The following is a 15,029-nucleotide window of genomic DNA, read 5'->3' on the forward strand; positions in this document are numbered from 1 at the left end:
GCATATAATTAAATCCCAGTGCATAGCTGACCTTCAGTGCTGGTCCTTTTTCACTTGCTCTCTCACTAGCTCTCTTGCCTTCCAGCCCAAGCTGAACAAACAGCTCCAGCAAGTTCATCAGCAGTTCATCCACAAGGTGCTCTCCCTGAATGTTGGCAGCGATGTTGGCCAAGGCATTAATGACTGCTAAGGAGCAGTGTCTGAGGAGAAAAAACAGTTGTGAACAAGCAATTCCTCAAAGTTTAGTATTTTCACTGACTTCTTCTTACTATAATGCTGATAGTAACTCTTGTAATAAGGCTGCTGACGCTTTTATCCACTTTTTTGGGGGTTATTTTCTGGTTTTACGAACAGCACATCACTTTACTGATAAATGGAATCAGTATTTAAGTGAAAAGCTATTTCTAAGTTGTGCCTCTGGAGGATATTTCATTTATGAAGCCATCATGGCCAAAAGAAAAGCACTTTCCTGTAGCAGACAAAAAGCAGCCAAGGGCTGTTGTTTCTGGTTTGGGAAAGCTCTGGAGCAGAGGAATCAAAGCTCATATCAGCTGTTAAGGCTGAGATTGCACTGGCTCTGACAGCATATTAAAACTTCCTGACAGAACAGCCCTCTCAGTTATTGACAGACTACTTTAAAAAATATCCAGCCTACCTCATGTACCAACACAGTCAATGACAACCTTTAGTTGTAGTGGGGACTACAATGCATACTTATACACAAAGAATTAAATTGTTAGTGGTTTGCATTTAATCCTCAACAAGTACTGGGACCACATTAAAAACAAAAGAGACTCTTAGTTTTTCTAGGCTAAGAGACTAATTACTGCAGTTACAGGTAACATAAGTCATCAGTGTCAGTAATCATTTGCAAACACTGACTCCTTACAGAGGAAGAAAACCCAATCAATACTACCTGCAGTGAAAAGCATTTTCAGGAATCTCTACATTATTAAGCACTATTACCTTTAAATTAATATATACTTTTAACATCAAAAAAGCAAGAATGACCTTGTTATAAAACTTACTTACAACCTCGTTATAAAACTTATCAGTGGGAAAAAGTGAAAATCCCTGACGTAGCATAAAGGGTATTTGATATAGTTTTCACACATTTCAGGGACACAGCTAAGTGTTACCTGTATCCATGATCCTTATAGTCTTTCGTGGCAGAGTAAACAACTGAGCTTGCTTTAACACTGATTTGCTGAAATAGATTCCACACCTCCTGGTAAATGTATTGCTGTAAAAAACCAAAATCAAATCACTAAGTAGAACATATTGAATACAATTGCCCTGAAGAACAACCCTGTAAAATACAGTATTACCAAGTTGTTTAGACAGGTGCACAGTCATAGCCTGAGCAATGGTTTCAGCTTTCACAAAGCAGACAGTGCAAGTGCTTTTATGAATGTTTTTAATTGTGCAAATTTTACTAGATTTATTAAGTTCTTTAACACTGCCTTCTTCATGGAGAAGTTTTTTTCCAGGCTTCTGAGTTCAGGCAATTAATTGCTTATTCAGAGGCACAAGTAACATTTGCAAAAGGTAAGGCAGTTAATCCTTGTATGACTAAAGGAGGCATTCTTCTACATTTTTCAATGTATGGACCTATAAGACTTGGAAAGTTAGTTACTGATATGAAAAAAGATACTGTGCACCTATTTGGGACACAGGGCAAGTTAAAAAACTTCTTAATAACATTTGAAAACATTGTGATTGGTGTTTTTAATCATCTGGGTTTTTTTAAAAAAGAGCTTTTATTCTTTCCTGTGGGACCTCATCTTCTTTACAGGGACAGCATTTTACACATGATTAGCTTGTGTCTTCTGATGTCACATAGTCAAAGACTGTACAAGTGCCTACCTGTGGTGAAGAAAAGAAAAACCTTAAAAGCCTTCTGCAAATGTAGTTTCTAAAATATGGCTCCTTTTAACTAAAGGAAAGGGATCATGAACTCTCTTGGCCAATTCTTTCCTTACGTTTCCAGTGATAACCATGCAGCCCAGCTGATCAATGATGAGCACGTCAAGATGAGAAGGTGGCTGGCAAAACTTCTGCTGTAAGATCTGTAGGATAGGTTCCATCATCTTTGGGGTGTCCCTCAGTGCCACTGCAATGTGCCCTAGAGCACGAATTGTGTGGTCAGGAATCAAATGAGCTTCCCTGTTACAAAAAATACAAACAAAAACACCCAACATGATATATGTAACTGTTCAACAGTTACCAAGACCTCCAAGCATGGTTACATTTCATATAAGAAACAGTTCATACACTTAATTTAAATACCACTAACAGCTTTAATATTGCCACTCTACATATCCCCAACATTAGAGGATATACTTGCACAAGTTGGTTTTCAAAAGAAAAAATTTAACTCCCCCTCCCAAACTCGCTATCCAAGAAAGCCACACTAAGCAGATTGTTCTAGAGACTACAGTGAAAAGAGGTAAACTGATGTGCAAAACATTAACACTTGACAGTAAGACCAGCTACTCTTGAAACCTCCCCTTGGAGGTCTCTTAAAAGTGAAGCAAGTCAAATGCCACAAGGGACAAGATGTGTCTAGACACAGAAGATAGTTGAATCCTGAAGGATACAGCAGCGAGAGTATGCCTCCACTGAGAACTCAAAACTGGCTAATACTCATGAAAGATTTGCTGATTCAATCAGATAAAAATTAATCCATACCTCTCAGTATGAAAACAGGGACTCACCTCTGCAAAGACTTGGCAATGGAAGATCCAGAACCCACATACGAGCTCATTAATCTCACAGACACTTAATTCTAAAGTACTTATATCTTCAGGTTCAGAGTGAAGGAAAAATTAGTTTGATAACTCACAACTTACTTATCACTCTCTTGCGAGATGTACAGACGGTTGGATAAACTGGCAAGAAAGGCCTCTACAATCACTGAGTCTATAGTCAAACCCGCTTTCAGGCACCTGGAACAACAATGAACAGAAAGAAAAGAATGTATCAAGTAAGCATATCACTTTTCACTACTGTAAATGCATACGAGGTATAAGGGAAGAAAGTTTATACTGATGGCCTAGGGAACACTGCAGATGTATTTTTGAAACTGTGTCGAGTTTCTGCTACTGCTTTCTTCAGCAACAGTAAAGGTGGGAATATGCAACAAGGTAAATTCAAAATTCACTGCTTTGGAACTTCAATCCCTTTATCTCTAGTCACTAACTATTTGTCTATCCTCCAGCAATCTGTAGCTGTCTAAAATGGAATTATAAACACTACACTGCCCACACACGTGTGTGACAATCCTTCTGTTACAGGAGGCTCAGTCAATGTGACAATCTAAGCAGAAAACAAAAACCCTGCTGAGTACAAAATGGTGACTAGCATGAATTACAGATGTGGGAAGCAAAACAATAAAACTGAATTATTATTTTACAATTAGAACATAAGCAGAACCAAGAACTGTCTGAAAGAAAATGCAGTCATGATCAAACAAGGTGAAAAGACTCTAGCAGCACAGAGTAGCACCTTCTGAACAGGTGCAATCTTTTCTGCTAGGGAACAGAACACATCCCAGCATGGTGCCAGGTCTCTCTTACCTGCAGATGTTCTCTATGGCAATGTCACGCAGCTGCTCATACAGGGATTGTTGACTTTTCTTGCCAGGCATTACACTCAGAGTGGACTCTGAATGCTCATTGGTTACACTGATCTTGATGTCATTACCACCTACTAAGAACAAAGAATATGGAAATCAACATGACTTGAAATACCTTTTCTCCCAAGATGAGAGCACACAGACAGAGCAGTATGCGGTGACTGCAGAACAGCCTACTTTGCAGCTCAGGATGTTGAGCTGAGGAGCTTTGGAAGTGCACTAGCTGTACAAGACATTACTGCATATAACTACTCCTAAATGACTATTCCTAAATTCAGTCAGTTATTCTTTACCTGCTCTGCCTGAGCATTACTATACTGCTTTTCTATTAGCAAGTGATTAAAAATGAATATTTTTCTTTTGGAAATCATCACTTGATATTAGAATTTTAAAACAACAACAAAAATCTGCCAAATGCCAAGACAGTCATGTGGCTGGAGCATAGGACATGTATGGGGAGTCTGAGGAACATGACCTTGTTCAGCCTGGAGAAGAGGAGCTTTGGACAGACCTCCTAAAGTGCAAAGTAGGTTACTGAGCAGACAGAGCAGGCTTTGTAGGAGAATGAGACAACAGCCACAACTTGAAATGAGGGTATGCAATTTTTCCCCCTCACTATGAGAATAATTATGCATTGGCTCCAGCTGCAGAATCTCAGGACACAGCGGGTGCTTGGTTTCAGCACAAGAGACACAGCGATATTGCTGCTAAGACAAGCCTAGTTCTACCCATACTGCTTGCCCTGAGACACACTTCTGTCAGAATTTCATTTGCATCCTTCTCTCTACCTCCAAAAAAAAAAGCACAAATCCATCTCCATTTCTACCTACAGCTGTAGCATTTCAAAATATCTCACAGAATCAGAAAGCCATACAAGTTGGAAAACGATCACTTTGGAGCATGACCTTTTTTCCTTTACCTGTGTGATACTGGCTGTGATATTTGTAAAGTTTCACCAGCACTGGGGAAGGTATCACAAGAAAGTCTCTCAAGGATGGATTGACAGAATGAACCACAACAGGGAACCTCTCACACAAACGACCTAGACCCTAAAAAGGATAAGAAACCAACCAAACAAAACAGCTTTAGAATAAAACAGCACAATTTTTCTTTCAACTGTAAGCCTGCAACTTCAGCTCAATACAAAAAAACACCAACCAACCCAAAACAAATCCTACATAGCTCTGAGGGATTCAACTTTAAACAGAAGATTTAGACATTCTAAGCCACTAACACTTTAGAGTGTGCCATATGCCAGTCAAGCCTTGCTGCTCTCTTCCTTGGTGTTTTCACAGGAGATACATGGAATGAACTACACTCTCCAAAAATAAAGTTACTGGACAAGTTTCAACATTTAGAGAATTCTGATAACTTACTATTTCCTATGTGGTGGAAAACACCACAATTCTAAGACTATGAATAAGGGCCCAATAATAAAACATTAAAATTAGAATAACCAAGGCTTAGTCTAAAGCTCAGTGATCTGCCAGTCCCAGTACTTTTACTGTTCATGTAATGGACTAAGAAGCTAAATATTTCAGAAATGAAGTGCTGGTTAAAAAAATCTCATGAATATTATTCTTCAAGAACTAGTTGAGCTTAGAAAATTCTAAAAGCAGTTCTAGTTTCCACACCAGACCTCTAAAATCCAAATGTAGAACACCTTGTTGCAAAGTGAGACAAACAGCAGATAAAAAGTGTTTCAGTAACCTGTCAAACTCCCCAGACTCTCACTCACTGACACAGTAATGTCAAATACTGTAAAGACAGACCTGCAAACAGCAAACTAGCAGTGGCAAGTGAGCAATGATGACTTTGCTTGAGCTTTTTGACTGCAGCTTCTCTGATAACTTGATGCACAGGTTTTCTGCACCTTAAATGAAAAATCCAACGGAAAAATTTATCTTTACCAGATTTGTTATCAGGCCACACACAGTTCAGAGCCTACTGGAATTTCTAAAATAATGCAGAAAATGTGTAAGCTCTCCTCAGACTACAAGTCCTCAAAGAGATTTAGTGCTGCTTCTGTAAAAACAGTTTTAGAAACTTAGTTATCTGCACGAAACAGTTCTGTCAAACACTGTGATTGAAAGAATGACAGCACTTAAAAGTTCATTTTGAGTATACTTCACACCGGACAGAAATCAAGTATTGCAAGGTCCAAAGGAAAAAATTCTTTACATGTTCAGAGAATGGGTAAGATTTATACAACAAGAAAGAAACGAACAAATAGGAAAAAACTTCCCAGTCCTGTTTGCAATGAAGAAAAACCATTTTCTTTTAAAGAATCACTGAGAAATATTTAAGACATTAAGAGCACTAAATAAAACAGAAATTAGAAAACAAACAGCTACACATAATTCAGCAATTGTATCACCTCCTCCAGATAAGCCCACAGGAAGTTTCTGCTTCCATTTCTGTGAAGAGATGTCTAACCACCCAGCAAACTAACCTGACAACCTTTTGATGAGTTTTATTCTTGTATTCTAATAGCAAAAAGTATTCCACTGGAATTTATATTTCTCTGAACATCATCTACTCTGTAAGTACTTCTACAACTTAGAACACAATAGACAGACACTGAAGAGACTGAAGAGCATTCTTTACCTTGCTCATCTTTCACAGCCCAGACCATGAGATCCACACAGGCAGCACTGGCCTGACACCGCAGTTTCAGAGGGCCCAGCTCATGCTGCACTCGATCCGCGTCGTGAAGGATTTTCTGAAGTTCTGACTGACTGCTGTTGAGCTGCTCCAGTACAAAATCATAGATTTCCTTCACAAATGAGTTGGGAAGGTCTAAAGAAAGAAAAGAAAACAACATTATACTAGAAGGATGGAAGTCAGTGTATCAGAATGTCAGCATACCTAAAAAATTCATTGCTACATTATAAATGAAATCATTTAATAAAGTTTATGCCCTGTCTAAAAGATAAATTTCATAGCCAAATCCACCAGTGAGTAGACAACTCAAATGCCATCTCTCAATCCTTTTAACAGTGCTCAAAATATTTTTTCTATTTCCATAGTACCTTTTTTTATATGGAAACATTTCAAAATACACATTTAATAGCATAGGTAGAGTTCCCAGGCAATGCAACCCCCAATGTTGAAGCACTCAATACAAAGCAGACAATGCTTGGGATCCCAAATATAATGATGGCTAAATTGAAAAAAAATATACATACTATACCTTTCATATAGTATAATGTGTCTCTCAGCATTTTAAACTGAGCAAGATAAAGAGGGTCACTGAATGCTTTATAATAGAGATCTGTACTAGCCCCTGTCTGAAAGAGAAAAGAAGCAACAAGCTAGTTTCAAAATGAAGTATTTTGCATCATATGGATAAATACATCTCATTCCACTCATATAATCTTTCCTCCACAATGTATACAAGCATGTAAAACAGGTACAAGGAGTAATGTCATGTTTTTCCCCTCCTCTACTTTCAACAAAAGGAGGTACAGCCGTTCAGTGCATTAAATACAGTCACTCTTTTCAATTTGAAGAGCACATGTATGTTCTCACTAACGGTGTGGTTAGAAAACAGAAGGGGAAAAAAAAGGAAGAGGATTCAAACCTCTCATTTTTCTGAGACACTAAAACTAGAAACTGAAGTTGACTCCACTTAGGCCTACATTTCAAATACGGCAGTAGTCGAAGGAAGGCTGGAGAGCACAGCAAAGCCATTTGGGCACACAGTTGAGCACAAACCCCTTCCAGCACAGCTTTACACCCCGAGGAGGTGAGGCTGCAATATGCAATAAAGACCTTAGTCTACAGTAAACCAGTTTTGGGCAACCAAGGCTGTAATTTATTAGGACAACTGAACTAAAGTAAGAAGAATAACTATTTCCTCTTACGGTAGTGAAAAACATTACTCCTTCACCCCTTCCATTTTGACACAGTTCAAGCCAAGAATTAAACCACTGAAAGAACTGTTTTAAAAGGAAATTAGCATCATTTTGCAAAGAGAAGGCAAATTTAGATAAGTAAAGGAGTAATTTTCCAAGTATTAAGGTCAATAAATGTAGTATTCAAGTAATTGAAAAGAATTTAAAAACATACCTCTATCACTTCAGCTACAACTGCATCCAAGGTCTTCAGAAGAGAATCCCCAACGATCTGTTTAACCTATGGAGAAAAAAAATTTCAATGATGTTTCCTCTTGGTGACACTAGAGAGGAAAATACAATTTTGTCCATACACAGAAAACACAAGTCACTTGACTGCAAAGTGGCAGATGAAATTAGGGCTGCAAACCAGACTATTTGAGCCTCTCTGTGCTTTTCCAAAATAGCTGGTGCAGGAAGCAGACAGGGCCTGCATTTTCTGTCACTTACATGAATTCCCAGCAACCAAACCCTTCTAGAGAAGGGTCTCATTCTCACAGCAAAACCCAGGCTTTTATTTCAGCAACTAGCAGTAAGTTACCTCAGAACAAGTGGCCTGCAAGACTCAAAACAAGAAGGAGCTGACATAAAACTATTTGATTTTCCAAATTTTTCCTGGTTCACATGAGAGCTTATTATGAATACAATTGAAATATGATGTTACATGCCATAAAAATAACATTACGCAAAGCTTGAGAGACAAAGACTCTCTTTATTTGCAATTCTAAAAGCTTAAACTGCACCTATTTATAGCACAAATATCTAGAACACAATCTCACTGCAGCCTTCACCAGGACCCATCACGTACCATGTTCAACAGCTGACGGAGCATTTCCAGTGGGATGTTAAACTCTTTATTGTTAATACCGTTGAAGAGAGGAGAAACTGAAAAGCTGGAGCTGATTGTACAGAAGTAATAATCAGGATCCACTGCACTCCCATCAGGGAGATATGAACCTGATGAGAAATAAATTATGAAAATACATATTTGAGGAGAGAAAGAATACTGACTTTGCTTAATGGTAATGTTTAGTCACTACTACAGAGTTATTTCCAACACAGGAACAGTCCTTAAATTGAAAGCTATCAAGAGGTGCATTTCAGCTCATCTACTGGTAAATCAGTACAGAAAACTAGGATGAAAAAAATGCATTTGTTCATTAGAAGTTTACCATAACAGTGGAAGAATTCATGTTAATGACTTGGGCCCATGTCAGAGGCCCTGCTGACAAGAAACCCTTCCATACTGTTCATGTGCATTTACCTGAAAGCATTTGTAAATGCCTTTTTGTTCAAAAGCACGGAGATGCAAAGAACAGGTTAAGTTAAAACTGTCTTGCAAGGTTTTCCCCTGTATTAGATCACATGAACATGTGGCACAGCTTTCACCTTAGAACAGGCACCAAATCACTACAGCAATTTGAAAGCAAAGAGAACCAAATTATTTATCAGATTCAAGTACTCTCTTAAATAAAAAACTTGCTCAGCAAACTGCTCTCAGCTCTGTTTCCATTTTAGAAACCACATCTCTGCCTTTCTGAAGTATTCAGCTGGCTGTGCTAGAGTAATGTTCTTGTGATTAACAAGGCTTTCAAGCAAGACTATTGACAACAGAAAAAAAGGCCACTGCTCATGTTCAGCAGAAGGTAAGGCTATCACAAACTGTATCATCAAAACCAACACAAGTAACTGAAATATCTGGTAGAAGTTACTACTGAAGATAAAATCCTGATTAGAATAATCATAACTCTGCTAGAGAGACAACTAAAATGATTCCAAAACTTTTACAAAGTTGTCCACTATTCACCTACGGATTTAATTAAGCTTATTTTTGTTCTACAAGTATAGTCTCTCTCTAACCTGCAGCCTATTTTTGTGGGGTTTTTTTTAGTTGTGTTTTGTTTTGTTGGTTTGGGGATTTTTGTTTTTTTAAAAATTCAAACCATGAAGATCATAAAATTGAAGAATAAGACGGTTCAACAGGGTAGACAGAAGACAAACATACCTCTTCCTACTTGGCAGTTTAAAATGGTATTTGAAATACCCTGCCATCCCACGATATGCTATTTCTCTAGAAACAGCAACGTGAAGGAAAAAGAAAAGCAGCATGGAAGAAGTTAATTTAAAGGAGGGCTTGAGAGAAGAGAATGGCCCAGAAACAGAGAAAGCCCAAACTGTTAAAAACCTCAAATGGTTAGACAAAACCAGAGGCACCAAAACACCTCGGATGCAGAGTTTGATTCATGAAAGATTGTTTATTTTTATGCCTGGCTTTGACACAGAACTCATAGCTAGAGCTCTACCAAAGCCTACTGGTTAAGAGTTTGTATATTACTTTATGAAACTTTTTCACATTTCTGCCTCTTGTCATATAGTAATTAATACACATTAATGAACTTGCTCCTTCAGTGTCTTATTATTTTTCGCTTCAGCAGATTACTGGGTCTTACACAATGACCTGTATCACACTTCAAATGGAGCCTCAAAATTCCAGACCCTTGTCCAACAATTTAGTTGTCTACTGAAGCAGTTCTTCAACGTTACTCAGCCTAATCCCCCGAAATATTTTGGCCTAAGTTGAATTAAGCTCTTCAGTACTAGGCACTGCCTAGCAGTCAGGGAATCATGTCTCAAAGCCTGCCAGAAACAGATGAACCTGAAACAACAGGGGTTAATAATTACTTCCTCTTGTCTTTACACCACATTTTTTTTCACAATCCTAGCAGGCATGTGCCACAGAATTAATATAAGACTTCTAGGGGGCAGAGAAAGGGGTCAAAAGGATTTGGGCTTTCAATTCTCTGCAAATAGCAACAAAACCCCCCAAATGACAAACTGTTACTTCGCAAAATAATTTACCATCAAAGTAATGAATTGCAGATCCTCCAGGAGAGCTGGGAGGGGGAATTCCACGTTCAGGACTAACCTGAAACATCACACAAAAGCTGTAATTTAAAAACTATTTAGAAAACATTGAAAAACCTTCCAGAGAATGGTTCATGGACTTTCAAATGAAACACAGCTTCACGCAAACCTAACAGGAACTACATATTGCTGGGCCTAACAGCTCAATTCCAGCTAAAAATAGGAAGTTAAAAAAATGCCAGTTCAGTGCTTTTTAACTAATGATGACTCCTGTACTGCATGAAACTATGCTAATAAAAATCTGTGATTTCAAAACCAGCATCTGAATCCTGCAAGACAATGACCATCCACAGTTCCTGGTGAGACCAGTGAGAGCTCCTGTACCCTCAGGACTTCTGAAGACTTTAGCCATTAAGTGCCAGCTTCCCAAACTTACAGATATGTATTACAACGCTTTTTAAGGAGAATAACACAAAGCACAGGATTTGTTAATTGCTCCATGTGAAGACTTACTAGTACAGTTGTTAGTTAACTGTCACTGGTTGTTCTGTAACTCAGAAACTACAAAGTTATTTTGAAATTCAGCTGTGTTACCAAAATAAAGATTTTTGTATCTGGTCGACGTGCTAAGAGATTCTGCATATCCAGGCTTAATGCTGTCCTCACTCCACTGAGACCTCAAAGTAATCTCAACACTGACTCCAACACAGAGCAAGTCACACAAACCTGTGAGATGCTGGACACACTGCTGGCCTTTCTCTTTAGTGTTCCCTCCTGGCAAACTGTGAGTAGAGAATTGGGAAGAATTGATCTGAAATCATTAAAGGATCGTCTGCGAATTCCTTCAAGCTCTTCTGGAACTCTCAGAGAATGTGGGGGAATTTTAGGGAAAAGCTTTGAAAGGAGAGCCTCCTCTGAATTGCTGTAGCGACCAAAGGCTCGAGAAATTCCCATCAGGCAGGGCACTGCATACTTGCATAAATACTCTGGAAAAGAAACAGTACATCAACAGTAACTTAGAAATTGCTCTTCAGGGCTGGCTAAACTGTTTCAGCCTAGTGTGCTTTACAAAAACTGATTTGTGCAAGTGGAGGAAAAACCACGAAGGTATTGCAAATTAATACATTTCTGCTTTCATTTTTACCAGTTAGCAACAAACAGAATAGATGTGTGCTAAGGGAAATCCAAAGAAAAAGCTGCTTGCTTTCCAGGAGTGATCCTGACAAGCAGAAAGCACAAAAGAAGTTCAAAGGACAGGAGTTACAAATAAAGGAGCAATTTTATTACTACCTTTATCATGCATTTGTGGTGTCTGGCACATTCCCAACAGGAACTGCATTACTTGTAGAATTGCATCCAAAATCTAAAGTCATCGAGACAAACATATAAAAATATCTTTTGGTAAAGAGGTCTCATTATATCAAATCACTACAACAAATGAAACTTGCAGATAATAACATAAGGAGCTCTGTAAAGGTTTTTTTAATGCTGTGTGACTGAAACAGTCCATTGCCTTCACTCAGCTTACAGAGCTTCTCTTGTAAAGTCTGCAGTTAGCTATCTGTGCTGCACAGTGAAACTGCAACAGTCCTAATCTCAGTATCAAACCTGGGATTCCAAAGCTCTGGGCTCAGCGACTGACATGCTCTGACACCCAAAAGTGTCTGCAGACTTAGGAATATCTTAGAAACGTGACAATTAACACAAGCAAAATAATGCATCAATACACAAGCTAAAGCGATCAGACCCTTTGTAAGACAGGAACTCTTCTCCAGGCATTTGTCAGGACTGCAACATTGGAGAACTGGGCAATACACCAGCACAGACTTAAACTCTACCTGCTCTCTGAGGGATGCATCCCTGTAAGCAACATCTGATAACAGTGTCACCAAACAGAAGCTGAAGTTTTCTGCCACTGGAAGCAAACCTGCAAAGTAACAGACAAAAAAATCAGCCACTGAAGCCCTGTTAGGGAGACCCAACATAGAAAGAGCAAACTGTAATAAAGCAAGAAGAGACAAGTGACTCCCATGTCACATAGTTCTGATACAGACTGTAGAAAAATATAGTATTACACAGAAAATTGACAAGTACTCTAACCATCATAATTTCAGCATGAAATGTTTTAATAATTAAATATTAATAATATAATAATAAACATGAAATCTTTGAATAATTAAAAACTTCCCCAGGCTTTCAAATAATTGAAAAAGATAAATTATGTAATGCTATATTAAAGTATTCTTATATTAATTTTAAGAACCATTTAGGGAGCAAGAAATGAAGTAGTTTAATAGCAACTAAGCATCAAAGCTAAAAGTAAGCATACAAATCTCAGGTTCCACTCTCCTGCTCTAACTCCTACACAATCTTCTCCAATTTAGTAACAAAATATATGGAATGAAGAACTATTCGGAAAGTGGAATTTATCCCAGAGCAGCCAAGCAGGAAAGCAACTGCCTCTCTGCTTCTAAAGAAAATCAGTATTAGAGGCTGTCAAGCCAGGAGTTAAGAACCTAGCAGGACCTCTCACTCCCTCCTTGTACCATGTCCTGAATAACCTTTGCTACTTCTATTTTCTGGCTGGCATTCCACGAGGTCAAAGAACCCAAACATCACCTCTGCCTTTCCGTGCATTGCTTTCTTCTATCCACTGGACTTTGGGAAGACCCTTCAGAAGTCGGAGGAGGTAAGGAACCACATTATCCTTGTGCTAAAGAAGAAAACACTCTATTTAAAATGGAGAAGAAAAGCTGAACCATATAATCTCAAGAGATTTTAGAGATCTGGAAAGACTATATGAACACACACAGAACTTGCTTCTAATGATTACTCCACAGGCTTCTTGAATGTTGTAAAACTGATTTCAACACAGGCAAATGAAAGTACACCAGTTCAGTGCCTTAAATCCAACCCTTTCATTCCAGGCAAGAGTTCATTTGCCATAAAAGTTGGAGAAAAATCTTCCAGAGCAGTACCTAACCCCAAACAATTCATAAATTGACAGCAAGGTCCTCAAGTAATTTGAAGCAGCTAGAAATTCAGTGTGCCAGGACCAATTCAGTACACGTAATTCATCCCATAGCCTTCTGCAAGTCACTTCACACATCTGCCTGACACTTCAGCTCCCTCATCTGCAAATCAAAGGGCAGCACCTGCCTTCCTCACAGGGCTGGATTAACTGATACCAACTTCTGGCTTTGGAAAGTCATAAAAATGCTACAAAACATGGATACAGCTGCCTTATAAAAACCACAAAAAACCCCAAGGTTAATAATATCCATGCAAGCTACACCATAGCACATAGATACTAACCAGAAGGCAATCCAGGCCTGATGCAAACCCTAGCAACACGGAAGAACTTAAAGTGAGGTCTAATGACTTTGGACCTAAGACTCAGTATATCCTTCCTTTCCCACACACAGAACAATACCATGCCCAGCACTAAAAGGGAAGAGAACCAGCTTGTCCTGGCCAGGCTGGCAGACACAAAAGGGATGTCTGTGTACAATGCAGCCTGTGTGCACTGTTTGTCTGGTTATCCTGGCTACTGTCAGGCATTAAAGGGCCTATTGCAAACCTGACCTTCAGGAGCACATTGTAACATCCCTGTCATTCAGGAGCATGTCAGAAAGCACACACAATGAGACATATGGTTTGAGTGAATCTTCCTAAATAGTTTTTCCTTTGTGTCCCTAAGCTATGATGACCAGAACACACAACAGCAGTTAGGCTGTGGCAATGCCATGACCACTGTCTATCACACTCATCAGGGCTGTCCTTGCTTCCTTGTGCCCTCCTGCCTGTATCCATCTCTGATCTCTAATATTTTCATTCTTTTTATGAAGAGTAAATACCAACTTTTCAGTCACTGAACAACTAAACATGAATTTATCCAAGATCCCTGAAGATAAATAGTTAGCCTAAGTGGGAAAAATACCTGAAGGTCAGATTCAATTAGGAAGATTCCTAAAGCAATAACAGCATCTCTGCGACGTTCATCTAACTGGAAAATCCCATGGAAATCCACTGGACACATACAGAGCAGTTTTTGTACCTGAAAAACAGTGGAGAGAAAGAACAGTGGAACAACACTGAAAGCATCAAGCAATCTAAGGACCAACAATACATTTGTCAAAACTGTCTTTCAAAAACCCCCAAGATACTTCAGGAATGCAGCACAAACGGCTCCCAGCTTCTCTCTTGGGAGCAGACTGGCTGTCAGGCCTGTGCCCTCCAGCATGCCAAGCAACAGGCATGGGTAGCTCTAATATAACTGCAAATACTTTCACAGCAGATAAAGGAGCTGTGGCAGGCTCTGGTTTTCAAGTCTCATTCAGAACAGCTGTGTTTGAAGTGGACAGTGGTCTCTCCATCTCCTGGAAGACAGACAGCCACATTACCCTCCTCTAGTCCATCAATCATAACAAGAGCACCAAGGGCTAGGGAAGAGTGATGAATGACAGAAAAAAAAAAAAGACAGAAAAAAATCTCATAGATGTCAAACATTTTTACCCTAACATGGGGCAATTTAAAGATTTTCTTCAGCACTTGATCAAGCCATTTGTTTGCTTTCACATCTCACAAGAAGTTCACTTTTCAGAGCATCATGTTTACAGAGCTGATTCCTA

General features: G+C 38.9%; 1 protein-coding gene across 1 annotated transcript in view; it reads right to left on the bottom strand.

The window, feature by feature from the left end:
- The window catches only part of PI4KA (phosphatidylinositol 4-kinase, catalytic, alpha), a gene marked incomplete at its 3' end in the record, with an annotated part of 49,826 nt that extends 35,169 nt beyond the window's left edge, over window positions 1–14,657 (bottom strand). The window contains exons 1-18 of the mRNA XM_009073689.1: window positions 14,565–14,657; window positions 14,339–14,455; window positions 13,018–13,111; window positions 12,237–12,325; window positions 11,689–11,761; window positions 11,125–11,384; window positions 10,393–10,459; window positions 8,342–8,490; window positions 7,709–7,774; window positions 6,831–6,927; window positions 6,245–6,436; window positions 5,410–5,510; window positions 4,557–4,686; window positions 3,579–3,711; window positions 2,853–2,948; window positions 1,983–2,166; window positions 1,140–1,243; window positions 32–200 (exon numbers count right to left, since the gene is read on the bottom strand). Of these exons, the coding sequence (XP_009071937.1) occupies window positions 32–200; window positions 1,140–1,243; window positions 1,983–2,166; window positions 2,853–2,948; window positions 3,579–3,711; window positions 4,557–4,686; window positions 5,410–5,510; window positions 6,245–6,436; window positions 6,831–6,927; window positions 7,709–7,774; window positions 8,342–8,490; window positions 10,393–10,459; window positions 11,125–11,384; window positions 11,689–11,761; window positions 12,237–12,325; window positions 13,018–13,111; window positions 14,339–14,455; window positions 14,565–14,657 (2,214 nt within the window). The remainder of the gene's footprint in view (window positions 1–31; window positions 201–1,139; window positions 1,244–1,982; window positions 2,167–2,852; window positions 2,949–3,578; window positions 3,712–4,556; window positions 4,687–5,409; window positions 5,511–6,244; window positions 6,437–6,830; window positions 6,928–7,708; window positions 7,775–8,341; window positions 8,491–10,392; window positions 10,460–11,124; window positions 11,385–11,688; window positions 11,762–12,236; window positions 12,326–13,017; window positions 13,112–14,338; window positions 14,456–14,564) is intronic.
- Between the last annotated feature and the right edge of the window lie 372 nt (window positions 14,658–15,029).

Source organism: Acanthisitta chloris, unplaced genomic scaffold, assembly GCF_000695815.1.
Source record: "Acanthisitta chloris isolate BGI_N310 unplaced genomic scaffold, ASM69581v1 scaffold37104, whole genome shotgun sequence".
Taxonomy (NCBI): Eukaryota; Metazoa; Chordata; class Aves; order Passeriformes; family Acanthisittidae; genus Acanthisitta; species Acanthisitta chloris.